Source organism: Rattus norvegicus, chromosome 10 (assembly GCF_036323735.1).
Source record: "Rattus norvegicus strain BN/NHsdMcwi chromosome 10, GRCr8, whole genome shotgun sequence".
Classification (NCBI taxonomy): Eukaryota; Metazoa; Chordata; class Mammalia; order Rodentia; family Muridae; genus Rattus; species Rattus norvegicus.
The window spans coordinates 101,139,505-101,155,033 of record NC_086028.1 but is presented as its reverse complement, the minus strand read 5'-3'; the positions used below and the strand labels follow the sequence as shown (position 1 = coordinate 101,155,033).

General features: G+C 48.9%; 1 protein-coding gene and 3 non-coding genes across 5 annotated transcripts; 1 reads left to right on the top strand and 3 right to left on the bottom strand.

The window, feature by feature from the left end:
• Nucleotides 1-299: 299 nt before the first annotated feature.
• Nucleotides 300-372, bottom strand: Trnar-ucg2 (transfer RNA arginine (anticodon UCG) 2). The gene has a single exon. It is a non-coding gene; the product is annotated as a tRNA-Arg (tRNA).
• A 394-nt stretch (nucleotides 373-766) lies between these two features.
• Trnar-ccu8 (transfer RNA arginine (anticodon CCU) 8) lies at nucleotides 767-839 on the top strand. Its single transcript has one exon. It is a non-coding gene; the product is annotated as a tRNA-Arg (tRNA).
• A 278-nt stretch (nucleotides 840-1,117) lies between these two features.
• Trnar-ccu7 (transfer RNA arginine (anticodon CCU) 7) lies at nucleotides 1,118-1,190 on the bottom strand. The gene has a single exon. It is a non-coding gene; the product is annotated as a tRNA-Arg (tRNA).
• Nucleotides 1,191-3,195: 2,005 nt separating this feature from the next.
• On the bottom strand, nucleotides 3,196-9,692 carry Mrpl58 (mitochondrial ribosomal protein L58). 2 transcript variants are annotated; one of them, NM_001191656.1, is made up of 6 exons: nucleotides 9,502-9,692; nucleotides 7,031-7,067; nucleotides 4,579-4,638; nucleotides 3,979-4,061; nucleotides 3,722-3,891; nucleotides 3,196-3,482 (listed from the first exon to the last, which is right to left on the bottom strand). In NM_001191656.1, exons 1-6 carry the CDS (start codon nucleotides 9,685-9,687, stop codon nucleotides 3,398-3,400), a joined length of 621 nt encoding a protein of 206 aa, NP_001178585.1. In that variant the 5' UTR covers nucleotides 9,688-9,692; the 3' UTR covers nucleotides 3,196-3,397. The 2 variants fall into 2 exon arrangements, with proteins under 2 accessions (NP_001178585.1, XP_038942124.1); XM_039086196.2 differs by lacking the exon at nucleotides 9,502-9,692 and adding an exon at nucleotides 9,256-9,375 and having other exon boundaries at nucleotides 7,031-7,086.
• Nucleotides 9,693-15,529: the final 5,837 nt, after the last annotated feature.

Genomic DNA, 15,529 nt, shown 5'->3' with positions numbered 1-15,529 from the left:
GGTGCAGTACACTATAATTCACCTCTTAAAAAGGTAGTTATCGCTGACACAAGCGACAGTCTTTTTTTTTGGAGCTGGGGACTGAACCCAGGGCCTTGCGTTTGCTAGGCAAGCGCTCTACCACTGAGCTAAATCCCCAACCCCTACCGACAATCTTTAAAGCCAAATCGAAGGGTTTATGAACAGTCTCCAAGGGTCTTTCGATACTTTTTTTTTGCTATTTAAGACTTACGGGCAATTTAAGATTAATTGAAAGTTAAGATACACTTGAAAGGAGATCCATCGGGATGAAAATATTTCGACCACGAAGGGACTCGAACCCTCAATCTTCTGATCCGAAGTCAGACGCCTTATCCATTAGGCCACGCGGTCTACCTACGGCAAGTCCTTCACCGGAACGTATTATTTGATGAAGTGCAGGAGCTGCTCCGACGACGGACAACGGGGGGCGTCTGCAGTTTCCAAGTGGCGGCGCTTGGGAGCCAGGCAGCGCGGCTGCGTGGCTGGCGGAAAGCTCATCCGACTTCGGCCAGTTTAAATCTTCTCTGGTCAGCCCCTCTGCCCGCGGGCTGGAGTGCGACCCTCCTCCGTCTCGCAGCACTCCTCGACGCCATGCGTCATCGTCCGGTTTTTCTCCGGATAAGCGAGATATCCGTTATCAGGTTCCCAGGTCAGAGCGGGGCCGCTCAGTCACTGTTCCGGGATAGGTATAGTCACGTCATCGCGTCGCGCTATCACGGACCACGTGGACACGGCTTTTTATCGCGCCCCAGTGGCCTAATGGATAAGGCACTGGCCTCCTAAGCCAGGGATTGTGGGTTCGAGTCCCACCTGGGGTGGTGCTCTCTTTTGGAGACAGTCGCGCGCGCACTTCCTCCCGCTAGTTCAGGCTTTGTTTGGCTCTCCCGAGATGCCTGTTTGTGACCAGTCATTTAGCTCCATCTGTGAGCGGCGCACGCCACAAGGTTCCGCTGACTGCGAGTGGCTTTGGACCCTAGTTCTTCAAGGCCCTCCGCATCTCAAGCTTGCGCGTTTCATAGTCTTGAAGGTTAGTGTGGCCTCCATTCGTCTAAAGTGAGATTTTAAAAAGAAAGAAAAAAAAAAAAGCAGACTCTTCTACCCCAGGTGGGACTCGAACCCACAATCCCTGGCTTAGGAGGCCAGTGCCTTATCCATTAGGCCACTGGGGCCCACAGCACGTGGCTCTCGTCTTTTCCATTCTAATGGACTCTCGACTATACCTCCGAATGCTCCAATTTAAAGGCGTATTTTGGTTGCTGCTCCGAAGAAGCTGAGACCTGAACTAAAATGCCCGAGGAGTACAGCAGACAGCGGGCACAGGGCAGAGCCTAGGGAGGGCTGGGGGTCGATGCTCCTCCGGAAGCGGAATGCTCCTCCGGAAGCGTGAAAGTTTCCAGGGCGTCAATTTTCTACCCCTTACCCCGTTCCCCAGGCCCAATTTGTCCCTTCGTACACCTCTAAAGAACTGACAGTGAAACAAAAAAGGACGACAAATATTAATCATAACATCGACAGTATTGAAACATACACACCGGAGAATCTTCCCGATCCTTCCAGCAACGATAGAAACATTTAGACAGTATCTATGGAGGGCGGGTGTCAAAGGGGAAGAGAGGGAAAACCAGACAAGAGCCGGCTAGCTTAGTACTGTAATGTTAAAACGCACTTAAAATAAAACACAAAAAACCTAAGGGAATGGAAGCGCTGAGCAGTCTGGGAGGTATAGCTTAGCAATGGCTTCATGGTAGGTGTAGAGGTTTCTGGGAAAAGGCTGAGGCTTGAAAGGAGGTATGTATGGTTTTTGACTATGTAACTGAGCACATATCTGCGTGGAATAATTGGTCCCTGCAGTTAACCCTAACAATTCCCTGCTCTGTTTCTCAAGGCTGACTTCACTAAATGCTGCATCAGCAGGTGGGGGAGCACAACATGCTTGGAGCTAAAGCTGAGGTTTGAAAGCATTTGGCGCAATGTGGAGATTGGACAGTTGTAGGAAGCTGTGATGGAGGAGCTGTTGAGATCCTGGGGAACTGCTAACTAACAAGATTAATAGTGGAATTGGTATAAACCCCCACCCAAGCCCAGTGGCAGCTCATAGCAACTTAGAGGTATTAAATTTTAGGCATGGATTCTCTTGCATGGCAGAACCCTGGAGCACACTAAAATGACACACAAACCAAATATATCGGATTTCCATGCAACCCAACACAATGTTTTCCTCTTTAAAGATGCCTCCTGCCCGACACAAATGGTGCTCTATTTTCAAGCTAATATGGAATCCAAATTCTGGTTTGTCTCTGGGAAATTTGACCAGGGCAAAGCTTATCTAATTAGAAAAATATTGTTATATTTGTGTGTGCACACGAATGTTTCACAGAGCTTGTGGAGGTCAGAAACCACCTCTCATCAGTCAGTTCTCTCCCACCATGTAGGAACCAGGGATCAAACTCACAGCAGTCTGGGCAGCCAGGTCTTTTCTCTGGCCTTCATTTTTGGTTTTAAAAGTAAATACATTTAGGGGTTGTTGGAGGTATTAAAAAACGTGATATGGCTCAGCAGTTAAAGGTACGTGTGGCCAAGCCTGATTGGCCCTTGGAATCTACGTGGCAGAGGAAGAGAACTGACTCCCATAAGTTGTTCTCTGACCACCAGACATGCATACCTCACCTGGTAATAAATAAAACTAGAGAGTGAAATGGCTTGGCAGGTGATGGCATTTGTGCTTAAGCCTGAGACTTGAGTTCCATCCCCAGGTGGAAGAGGTGACTGCTAGATGCTCTCTAACCTGTGTGTGTGTGCATGTGCACACAATATCCACCTGCTGTATACCTAAGGAAATAACCCCCAAACTTCTGGCCTAGGGATGTAGCTCAGTGGATTATGAGGCTCTTGAGTGCCTACTTGCCTGGTACACCTCTCGAGTCTCCTGCACAATCTGTCATTAGGCGTCCCTGGCTTCCTTGTTACCTCCCACCGCCCAGCTTTCTCCCAGCCCAGTGTTCAGTTTGTCTTTCTGAAGGTCCGGCTCAAATGCCTGCTCTCCTATCTTGGCCCTCCTAGCTGTGTGTTTCTTGTGAACTGACCCACAATCCTCTGTTGCTGGATGTGCTCAATTGTGAGGTGGGTTAGACTGAAAGGTGAGAGCCCTGTGCAGAGCTCTCACTGAGAAAAGCCTCCTGTGCTTAGAAGTTTATTGTCACAGTAACTCATGAGGTGGATAACAGAGGGAGGGAGCTGCCCTGGATGACCTGCAGCCTTCCCTCCAAAGGAACCTTCTGACACCACTCCAAAGAATCAAGGAAAGGTTCCTGTGGTGTGTCTGCTCTCTGCTGAGCTGCACTGACACTCTGGCCTTTGTCAGCAGGGTGGGGTGACTTCAGTCCATAGTCATCCTCCTGCTTGTCTTTATGGTCGAGTTTATTCTTTTCTGTCGTAGCCTTTCTCGGTTCATCTTCTCAATCCTGAAAACAAAGGACAGCGATGAGGCCCAGATGTGCAATCAGTGCTTTTCAAAGCTGGAAACCGAGGGGAGCAGAGAAGTCTGGTCAGTAGGAGCCAGATGTGTACCCTGGCCCGGGTCACACCTTGCTCCTCTTAGCAGTTTCCCCACTACCCCTGCTGGAAGCTCCTGGACTCCCGGCCCTCTCACCTGCCCAGCCCAGGTCCCTACGACCCGCTTGCTGCCAGGGTGTTTCTGTACCTGAGTCTCTGAAGCTGAGCATCTTCTTTGGATGGCTCCTTGGGCACCTGGCTGGCCTTGGCAATCATGTCTCGAATTTTCTGTAGGCATTCTGCCAGATTGCGGAACTGGTATCGGCTGCTCTCGGAGGTAAGTACCAGCTCTCCTGCCTTGTTGATCTTATTTTTATGCTGCCAAGGAGGAAAATGAGGGACACCCGAAAGGCCCACAAGCCTATGCCCACCTCAGGGACCCATAGGGACAGAAGGGGCAGGTACCGTGAGGGCAATCTTCTGGCGTACAGGCTCCGCAATCCAGTCTGCACTGGCCAAGTGAAACCTTACTTCGGCCTTGGAATTCACTGTGTATGGGGAGGGAGGAGCATTGATCCTTAGACTGTTAGGAAACCACAGTACCTAGGCCTCGGGAATATTCCTGAAGCCAAGGGCAGCTGACTACCTAACCAGGAACATTCTAGTCTATGTCAAAACTGGCCATGGAACAAGCCTGCAGGGCTAATGAGGCTCTTCGGTATAAAACTTCTACTATGTAAATACTTCTAGTATGCAAATCCCAGGGCTCCTCAGAAAAGTTTTACTGAACTCTGGAAAGAGCAGGGGATTGGTTTCTCAGGAGCAAAAGAAACCTACTCTCCAAGCAGGCTGCCCTCCCATGCTGTGAATTCTTTGTTTACCCTCAGAAGCCGAGCCTAGTCTCAGCAATCCACAGCTGAGAAGCAGACAATCGGGCACATTCAGAAGAACAGAAAGAATTATTATAAGCTGGAGGTGTGCGAGCTGAGCAGAAAAACCCCTTTATTCCACAGGAATGTGAACGCAGAGTTGCTGAGTTCCCTTACAGCGATAAGGTGCCAGTACCTTTGTTAACGTTCTGCCCTCCAGGACCGCTGCTCCGACAGTAAGATATGCTCAACCGATCTGTGAAATGAAAGAATACACACACAAGGATTTGCCATAGCCGAACATGGAGTCAATCAATGTAGACTGCTAGTCAACATGACTATTACCCCTCTCCCTCTCCTGGACAGTATTCACAGATGTCGAAACTAAAATCAGAACAACTGATTGTCCCAAGGCCTCACAGAGTGGGAGAAGTACAATTATGACCCAAGTCTAGCACACTCTAACAAATCCTTCTGCTCTGTTTGTTTTTTGGTTTTTTTTTTTTTTTTTTTTTTTTTTTTGGTTCTTTTTTTCAGAGCTGGGGATCGAACCCAGGGCCTTGCGCTTCCTAGGCAAGCGCTCTACCACTGAGCTAAATCCCCAACCCCTGCTCTGTTTGCTTTAAAGTGAAGACTCTTGCTAAGGGCCAGACTTAGTTTCACACAGTCCAATGCATGGTGGATATGGAGTCAGATGGGCTAGAAGCTGAAGAGGACAAGCCGAGGTGGAAGTGTATGTCGCTGTCCTCAGACACACCAGAAGAGGGCATCAGAACCCATTACAGATGGTTGTGAGCCACCATGTGGTTGCTGGGAATTGAACTCAGGACCCATGGAAGAGCAGACAGTGCTCTTAACCACCGAGCCACCTCTCTTGCTCCGTTGTTTGGGTTTTTTGATATAGGATTTCTCTATGTAGCCTTGGCTGTCTTGGAGCTCACTTTGTAGACCAGGCTAGACTCAAACTCAGAGATCCACCTGCCTCTGACCCCCCAAGTGCTGGGACTAAAGGCCTGTGCCACCAGTGCCTGTCTTGTTTATTTTTAAACGGAGAGATGAGGTTTTTTCCTCCCATTTCTGTAGCTCATGCAAAGGCCTTGAAAGTGTCTGGGCAGGGAAGACACAGAAGCAGGGGACTTCGAGAAGACGAGCCTACAAAGAACCACAGTTTGGGTGTTGGACTTTGGCACCTCAATGGCAGGAGGTGGCATCTTGAGACCACCTCCCAGATCTCCCTCCTTTGGAAAAGCTAGTTGAATCTTGTTCTGACTAGATGACACAGGTTCCTGGCACTGCACTGTGGAGCCTAGCAACCCTGCTCTAACACGTGTGGGCTGTGCTGGCTGCAGCTGAGTCGGCTGAGGCCGAACACTGCGATCCTTCAGCACAGGAGGGGCAACTGCTGTTCACTGGGCAGAATGCCTGCTCTCAGAGACTGTGATGAGGCTTCCCTAGGCCTCCAGTTCTGTGGAGAGGCTTCCTGCCTCTCCCTCCAAAGGCACAGACAGCGGCAGGGTATGGTCTGCCTCCATGCAATGGTGTGCTGAAGTCTCTGTTTCGGTGTCACCACAAACAAGGACCATGGGGTGATGATGCACCTCTGCCTCTCCATTTAACGGCCCAGAAGAACTGTATGCCTTTTGATTTTAAAGAGATCCAATGCTGGGTGAGATGGCCAACAGAGGTAGGAGGACTTTATGAGATAGCCTGGGCTATATAGTGAATTCCAAGTTAGCCTGGGTTACGTAGTGAGAACATGTCTCAAAAAGAACCCAGGCTGTTGGTGGAACTCAATGCTTTCTAGGCACATCTGTGAAATCTTGTCTCTGTTTGGCAAGTACAGAATTTGTAGTTTGTTTGTCCAAAGACAGGGTCTCATATCACTCCAGCTGTTCTTGAACTTGCTACTGAGCCAAGGCTGGTTTTGAACTCCTGATCCTCCTGCCTTCATCTTTCAAGTGATGGAATTACAGGCATGTACCACCACACCAAGCTTTGACGGAGAATTCTAAAATTATTCAGCGGGGGAGCTCTGACGTCTGTCCCCCAGCTACCTAGTTTCCCTTTCTCCCTTTTTAAATGGGATTTCAAACCAAAGCTCAGCTGGCATGGGACCCACCATGCAGCGCAGCCTCAGGTTCACAGCCATCCTCCCCACCCTGTCTCCTGAGTGTGCGGAGTTTTGGCTGTGCCGACCATGTGCACCTAAGTCTTTCTTTTGTTCTCTGAAGACTTCACTCTAACATTTTGTTGTTTTTAGACCTCACTGTTCAAGGTTTTGTATGCCTTTTTGGATACATATCTAGATGCGCACAGGACTCAGTACGAGAAACACACAGGGAGGCTTGTCCACTTTCTTGTACCTTCCCTCTTCCCACACCACCCAACCACTGTACTGTGAAGACAGTTCAGAATCAAGCACACCCTATGTGTGGGCGCCGTTTATTTGCTATCTAAGCTACGATGTAAAGACTCTCCTTTCACACCCACAGCGGTCTCTCTGGCTTTCACGGGTGTGGAGAGATCTAGAAGGGACACATAAGAAATCTGGTAGTTGGCTCTGTGTGTGTGTGTGGTGCTTGGCAAGTTAACTACCACTGAGTTAGACACCTATCCTACAATGTCTGACTTTCAATAAAATTACTTACCTAGAGGGATGTCACTGCTGGCTTGTTCTGCATGCTCCTGTAATGTGATATACACACTGTCAAAGAATGAAGTCACTTGAATTATAATGTAAAGCTACATGTCAAATGTTATATATTTTGGGCTGAAGAGATGGCTCAGTGGGTAAAGCACTTCCTAAAAGTCAAGTCCAACAGGCTGAGTTCACCTGTGGGTTCCCTGGGATCCACATGGTGGAAAGGAAGAACCAACTCCTGTGAGTTATCCTCTGACTACACCCACCCACGCATGCACACATGCACTCACCCATTCATACACTCACACCCTTATACACACACTCGTACACTAAATCCGACAAGCACTTCTAAGAAGCACTGCATTACTGTTTTCAGGCTTCCAAATCGTGCTGTCAAACCTGCCCCGACTCAGGTGCTACCTCTGAGGACTCCTCCATGAAGCCGGAGCTCATGCCCTCAGCTACTGCTGGGTGCTGTCAGTGGGCTGCCTCGGGGAAAGGGACGGAGGAGACCAGACAGAGAACACATACATGAGGGATACTAAACAATACTCTCTGCCACCCTGGCACAACAATCCTAGTGGGTCTCCCTGTTGCTTCTGGTGCCCACAGGAAGCTGGCAGCACGGGCAGTCTGCCTTGAACAGGTCCTGGTTCACCTGGAGGGCTGGTGTCGGACTGAGCTACTGACAGAAGGCCTCCTCCTTACCAAGGCTGTCACTGAGCAGCACCACTCTCCAAGCTTAAATCCTCAGAGTCCAACAAATACCACCCCAGGGGCTCTTCAGGCCTCCAAGCCAAAGAGTGTTCATCTGCATCTCTGGATGCCTTCATCGCTTCATCTCCAGAACTGGGGGTGGGGGTGGAATTCTCACTCTGCTCTAGACTACACCTGTTTGCTAAGTCACCCTCCTCAGGGTTTCCTCTTGCCTCCTCATGCCTCTTCCTAATGTTCCTTTACCAGCACCTTATGATGACTTGTCCTCACTTTACTTCCAATCCAGTAGCAAATCCTAGACTTTTCTTTGAAACATGCCTAGGATCTAATCATCCTCAAGACTCCTACTACTTCCAGCCTGCTCATCCTGTCTTGCCCATATTACTGCACCCTATAATACCTCAATCTCCTAACTCACCTTCTAACTATTCCATTCTCCAGGCTGCTGTGTGTAACACTGTGTGACAGTCAATCTTGTAAAACTAAGCTGTATCATTCCATCCCCGGCCCCGTCCACTTCTCTCCTCTTTGGCTTCCCTTCATCAGACTGCCCTACTCAGCCACACTTGTCCAGCATTCTACTGCTCTCAAGTGGTTGTACCTGCTCTGCTTGGGACACTCATCTCCCCAGTATTCTCATGTCTTCCCTCTCCCAGGTCTTTGTATGTGACAAGGTCTCATATAATGCAGGCTGGCCCTGAACCAATTTCCCTGGCTCTGCCTCAAGTGTTGGGGTTACAGATGAAGGCCACTGTGCCCCCACTTCTTCCAGGCATTCCCAGATTACTCTACTTAAAGCTTCAACTCTAAGCTGGGTTAGTTAGTGTATGCCTGTAATCTCAATGCTTGAGAGGCAGGACGATCACTGCAAATCAGAGATCAGCCAGGGCTTTTAAAGGACCTTTCTCACAACAAACAAATAGGCCAGTATAGTGACACATGCTGGTAATCTTTACACTGGGAGATGACAGCCCAAAGGATCAGCTACCACCCATAGCTATGTAGCAAGTTCGAGGCTAGCCTAGGTTACATGAGATCCTTTGTCAAAACATACAAACCTACAAGTGTATCTCTAATTTCACCTCTTCCTTCTGGGTCTTACTATCTCTAAAGTATCATATATGGTGTTACTTGGGTTTATTTATTTATTTTTGTCTGTAGCCGTCCAATATATAAGCTCCACAGCCTTAGGATTTCTGTCTTACTACTCTCTGCCCCAAATTAGCACTGTGCTAACAACATGCTCTCAAAAGAAGTCTGCTGAATGAGGTATGAGTAAATGAATGAAAATACCTGATGCTCTTTCACTCCTATAGGTGCAGCTCAATAGATGCCCTCTTTCCTGCTCAGGCCCCATGCAGTGTGACTACACGCAGCTGGCTAAACACGGATCCTTAAGGACCAAACAAGCTTTGTCTCAGGCTACCTAACGTTACAAGGGGCAAAAGACGGGATAACGTTCCAACTTGCAGACCTCAGCTTTTACTGTCCAATTTCAAGGTTCATAATGCCCACCTTCCCATTGAATGTGAGCCTGAGGACCGGGAAGCAAACGTGGAAAAACTGGTGATCTTGAAAGATACGTACGTGGTGGGATCTCTCCCGCGGCCTGCACTATCCAAGCCACTAGAGCTGCTATCTCACCCCACAGTCCCAGCCCCCCGGTTGCTAGGACAACCAAAACGTTCCAAGCCGCCGGCTTCCACGCGTCACCTAGGAGCAAGAGGAACCGCCCTTTCCGTCCCGCCTTTCTCGGCTCACCGGGACCTTCCAGGCGGTATCCACGCCCTTGGATTCGGGGTACAGCTTGTCCAGGCTGTAGATGCTCTTGAACTCGGTGCCGTTCACCTGTCTGTGCAGAGTCCGGCGAGCACAGCGCGCGAGCGGCGGGAGCAACAAGGTTCCAGCTCGGCTCAGGCTCCAGCGTAGGCCCCAGGCGGCCGCCATGTTCACCTCCCAGGACCGCTTCCGGTGCGCACTCTCCCTGCGGTCCGCCAGCCTTCGCTGAGCTCGCGATTTGAGTTCCTCCTGGTTTCTCTCACTCCCGGCTGGCCACTTTGGTCGTGATGGTGGTGGAGGTGGTGGGCACCCAGCTGGCATCTGGTAGAGGTTAACCGGCCAATAGAGACCACCTACGGGAGAGTCTTCTTTGAAAAGGATTCCTGTATGGGTCTGGGTGAGTGGTGCTCACCTGCAGTCCCAGCACAGCAAGGCTAAGGCAGATGCAAGCCTAAACTAATTACATAGGGAGCCCCTGTCATTAAAAATAAAAAATACAAGGCCCGGCGTGGTGGTGCACGTCTTTAATCCCACACTTGGGAGGCAGACGCAGGCAGATCGAGGCCAGCCTGGTCTACAGTGAAAGTCCAGGACAGCCAAGGCTATTTCACAGAGAAACCCTGTGTTGGAAAACCATTAAAAAAATTGTGTGTATGCATAAATACATAAACAAAAAAATGGTTCCTGCATCCAAGAAACACACTTTTCTCTTTTCGAGTCTGTTCTCCTCACCTGGACCCTTCAACCGACCTAACTAGACACAGCAAAAAGATCCTACCTGCTTAGCTTGGATTATCCGTGCCTTCTCCTATCCATTTCTCTGTGTGGGAGCCACATCCCTAGCTTGCTTTGGATGGGTGGATAGACAGACAAATAGACAATCAGCCAATCTTTGTGTGTATGGCTTTGAGTTTAATGTTTTTTCTGTTTTTTTGTTTTTGTTTTTGTTTTTTGTTTTTGTGGTATTTATGTAGTCAGGGTCTCAGTTATGTAACCCTAGCTGTCCTGGAACTCACTATGTAGAGCAGGTTGCCCGACTCTCTCTCTAGATCATTGGTATTAAAGGTTTACCCAACCAGGTTTGTCTTTTGCTTGTGTTTTGAGATGGTTTCCTATTTAGCCCAGGCTAGCCTTGAACTCTTGACCCTCCTGCGTCCACCTTACAGGTGTTCAGATTAGTGCTACCACGAAAGGCCCAGTCTTATGTTCTAACATATTGCCTGTCTCCTAGCTAGAATGTAAGGTCTCTGCTGTATCCCAGACATGCAGAGTGTGTCACATCACAGACATACCACAAATGTGGATCAAGTGAATTCCATGGTAATTCACTTTTTTTGGTTGTTTTTTGATTTGGTTTTTCATTTTTTTCATGGCAGGGTATCCCTGTGTAGCCTTGACTATCCTAAAACTCACTCTTTAGACCAGGCTGGTTTCGAAGTCTCAGAGATACACCAACTCTGCCTCCTGAGTGCTGGGATCAAAGACAAGTACCAGGGGTTGGTGATTTAGCTCAGTGGTAGAGTGCTTGCCTAGCAAGCGCAAGGCCCTGGGTTCGGTCCCCAGCTCCGAAAAAGAAGAAAAGAAAAAGACAAGTGCCACCAGCAGCCATTCACTTTTGTAAGCTGAGTTTCTGTCAAATGAAATCGACTCCAGGTTTTTGTTTTTATCCACCAAACAGCCTTATAAGCCATCCCAGCTATGTGAGAGTTGTGATGGATGGCTTTGCTTATACCCAACCAGGGATGGGAGGCAGATCATTTCGGGGAAGTGGTTCTAAACGCAGGCCTCTTCCCTCCCTCAAGCTTTAAGGAGCAGCACAGCGGATTCTTCTAGCCACTAAAGACAAACTGGAGGAGTGGGTTACAGAATTCAGAAGACTGCAGGCTAAGCAGAGCCATTCCATAGTGGTATTAAGGGAAGAAATTCTAATGTTAAGGCTATAAGTAAGACAAGCGATGTTTGAAGGTGACTAATCCTTGGCTAAGTTCCTTGATTGAGGTTGTGTATAGATGAAAATATGAAAATAGATGTCAACAAATGTTAGTAATGAAGAGCTTGTTTTTTTTGTTTTTGTTTTTTGTTTTTTGTTTTTTTTTGAGGAAGTATCATCACCTAGAAAAATACACCCCTGGGACAATTTAAGTATTCCCTAGGGACACTGGCTTGCCGGAAACAGGAGACAGTCATTGAAGCAAGCCTTTACAGTCTCCGCATTAGTGGAGAGATAAACCAGCCCCCAGGCACTCTGTGAACTCGAAGGATTGGCAACTGATATCTTCCTTTGGGGATCCGGGTTGGGAAGGAGTCTCCTGGGTCCTTCCCTGACTGACTTAGTCCCAGAACCTCAGAGGGAGCGGAGACGTTTCCATAGTGACGGGAATATGCTGCTCAGGGGAGCAAGCCCAGGCATCCACTCAGGATTATGAATAATAAAATCAGAGCAATCCCATGGCTCCTTGGCCCTGAGGTGGGCTCCAACCTGTGCCTGACCCACAGCCGTAGGAAAAGGAAGCTGCACGTTTTCATGGCTCCAAATAGACACAGCCTGTCCAGGCCATCTGGTGGCCTGAATTCTGCAAGAGGTGGGAGTAGAGGGGAGAATGAGGCAAGTTTCCCTGGGGCACGGAGCTGCTCTTCTCACTGGCTGCTGCTGGGAACCATTTAGCGTTGGAAGGGGGAGGAAAAACAGGCCCTGGAGGTGACACTGTTCCCCTGGATAGTTGAGCACTAAAGGGTGTGGTAGAGCATGCTTGTAATGGGTGGGCGAGGCAAGAGGACTACTGCGAGTATGAGGTCAGTTTGCACTCCACAGCGAGTCTCATGCCAGCCTAGGTTACATAAGACCTCATGTTAAACAATAACAATGAAAAGGCTGGCACTGATGGTCGAGAACAGCGTCCCCTCTTCCTCTCATTGCCCCCCCCAAAGGTTGGATGGCCCAAGATGGTGTTTCGGGAAGGGGCCATTCACTCAAGGGGAAAGGAAAGAAAGGATTATAAATTAACAGGCCAGTCCTGCAAGTGGCGGCATCCGTAGACCCAGCCCTGATCTACAGCTTGTGACTTGGCACATGACTGTCATACAACGCGATCCACAGGATTTTCCTTCGGAGTGCCCTAAGTCATCCATTAAATCTCTCCATGACGATGTGGGCATAAGGGATGCTCAGTGAAGTGTGGGGGTCTTGGGCCTCGGTTGAAATACTTCTAATACACTGTGTGTGTGTGTGTGTGTGTGTGTGTGTGTGTGTGTGTGTGTGTGTGTGTGTGTTGCTGAGGATGGACCACAAGGGCTTGCACATGTTAGAGAAATACTTGGCTATCCGCTATAGCCCCAAGCCTGAGATGGAATATTTCTGGGTGACCTTGAATGACTCACTTAACCTCCAAGCTTCAGAATGCTCTTCTGTTAATGAGAGCTTTTGTGTTCGACTCATGAAGTTCCGGGTGGATTCAACAGACTGGAATCACTTGCCACAGAGCCAGCAAGTCAACACACAGAAAAGCCAGCCACTTCTCAGAGACGCTGCACACAGGCCCCTTGAAGAAGATCTGATAGCTTTTCTCTGCAGCCCTAGGGTGGAAGACTCCATTCGGACAAGCTCTCTGGATTCGTTTTCTTCTCCGGAGGGATGAGCAGCATAGCACATGCGCACATAGAACATGCTCCATGGCTTGAATGAATGAATGAATGGGCAAAGCTTCCTTGGAGACTGCTTCCTTCCTTCTCTACCTCAAGTTCCTGCTTGGTCTCCTAGAAACAGCCTGTGTGTGTGTGTGTGTGTGTGTGTGTGTGTGTGGGTGTGGGTGTGGGTGTGTGTGTCTATGTATGTATGTGTGTGTATGCATGTGTATCTATGTCATATGTGTCTACTTGTATATGTGTCTATGGGTGTGTTATCTGTGTGTATCTATGTGTATATCTGTGTATCTCTCTGTGTCTATGTTTTTATACTGTCTGTGTCTATCTATGTATGTGTGTATGTATGTCTATGTGGTGTGTCTCTATGTGTGTCTTTGTTGTGTGTCTATGTGTGTCTGTGTGTGTATATATGTGCATGTGTCTGTGTGTATGCGACTATGTGTGCATCTATGTGGTGTGTCTGTGTGTGTCTATATGTGTCTGTGTGTGTCTGTGTGTGTATATATGTGCATGTGTGTCTTTGTGTGTCTGTGTGTTGTCCTCTGACCTTCTCATGAATGCCTCACATGAAACCACTCAGGCTGTTAACTGATGTAATCACCTATTTTCGGCCCAGCTCCATGCTCAGCATACTGTACCCTCTTCCCTTCCAGAGTTCCATGGAGGCTAAGTGGAGTCTTGGTGATGACAGGCCTCCAAGGTGACAAGTTCACAGTGCTGTGAACTGTCTACTCCACACCAATGGGAGGAGACAGGTCCCTGGGAAGTATCCGGTGCATGCAATGTAAGTTTTGAGAACACCAGGAGGTAAACGGCCCTCTCGTTCTTCCTATTACTATCTTATGGTTTTAGTGGGCTGCTGGGGGCCGGTCTGACTTCTCTTCCTTTGTGGCCCCCAGTCTCTTTCCCTCTGCCTATCACTTACTCAATCTTGATGCTGCAACCCAGGAAAACCTTTAAGAAGCCCAGGGTCAGAAAGATGGCTCAGCTTGCCGCGTTCCTTGGAACCCACACAGTGGACAGACAGTCAACTCCTGAAGGCTGTCCCATGGCCTCTATATTTAAGCCATGGTATGGGGAGCCCCTCACATTAATACTAAATAAGAATAAAGAATGGTGGCTTGAGGCCGAAAAGATGGCTTAGCAGTTAAGGGCACTGGGTGCGCTTCTGAGGGAATGGGGTTCGATTCCCAGAATCCCTCTGGGGGCTTAAAACCATCTATAACTCCGGTCCCCATGGATCTGATGCCTTTTTCTGGCCTTCTCAGGCATTAAGCATCCACACGGCACATAGACATACACAAAGGAAAAGAACCCATACATGTTTAAAAAAAACAAACAGGCACCAACCAGGGCCTCTTCTCCATAATAGCACCAAAGCAAGGAAGAAATCTCCCCTGTCCCCTGCCCCTGCCACAGCCTTCCAAGCTAAAGCCAGAGCAAAGGTTTTGAACTCTAAGAAGTTCTTGTTGAATGGCTGCCACAGCTTCATGCTGACTCGTCCATCACCCATCTTCTGGTAACCCAGTCATCCTGAGTGAATGAATGTCCTCTGGAGGAACCAGGTTGATGATGGACCATCATCAGCCTCCCTGACTATGGAGTCAGTCACGGAGAAGACAGAAATGCCATGTTGGTGGTCCGCATGGAAGTCAGGGTGAAGTGCCAGCTTGAACAGACACGGAAGAAGCTGTGCGTGGTTGGTGCTGACCGAGGTAACGCCTTCCGGCTGGCTCCTCGTCATGGGACTTTGAATGTTGCCAGCAAAAGTGGGATGACCCAGACTAAGCCCCGCTGGCTAGTTCTAAACATGTATTTATTTCACAATTAAAAAAAAAATCGCAGGCAAAAACTGTCTAAATAGGTTTGTTTGAGGTTGAAAAGGATACTGAAAAGCGAAGGCAGAGCCAAGTGTGGTAAACTGCACACCTAAACTCTCAGCACCGTGGAGGCTCAGGAATCCCGACTGCAAGGCCAGCAGCGGGGCTAAATATCAAGGTCCAGCGCACTTAGTTACATAATAAATCCTGCCCCCCTGGAATCTTCAAGGCAAGATTTCTCTATGGAGCAGTGCTGGCTGTCCTGGAACTCACTTCACAGACCAGGCTGGCCTCGAACTCACAGAGATCTGCCTGCCTCTGCCTCCCGATTAAAGGCATATGCCACCTTGCCTGGCAGAAATTATTTCTCAATAACAATAAAGGAACACGGACAAGAGTCCGCACAGGCATTTCCGGTTCCGTGTGTTGATGCTGAGATCCAAGATTGGGGTAAGGAACCTTAGGGGCGTAGGGACCAGGGATGCGGGTGGGGACCAAGAGTTCTAGGTCCCTGAAGCTCTCAGAAAGGCATGGCTACTGTAAATGCA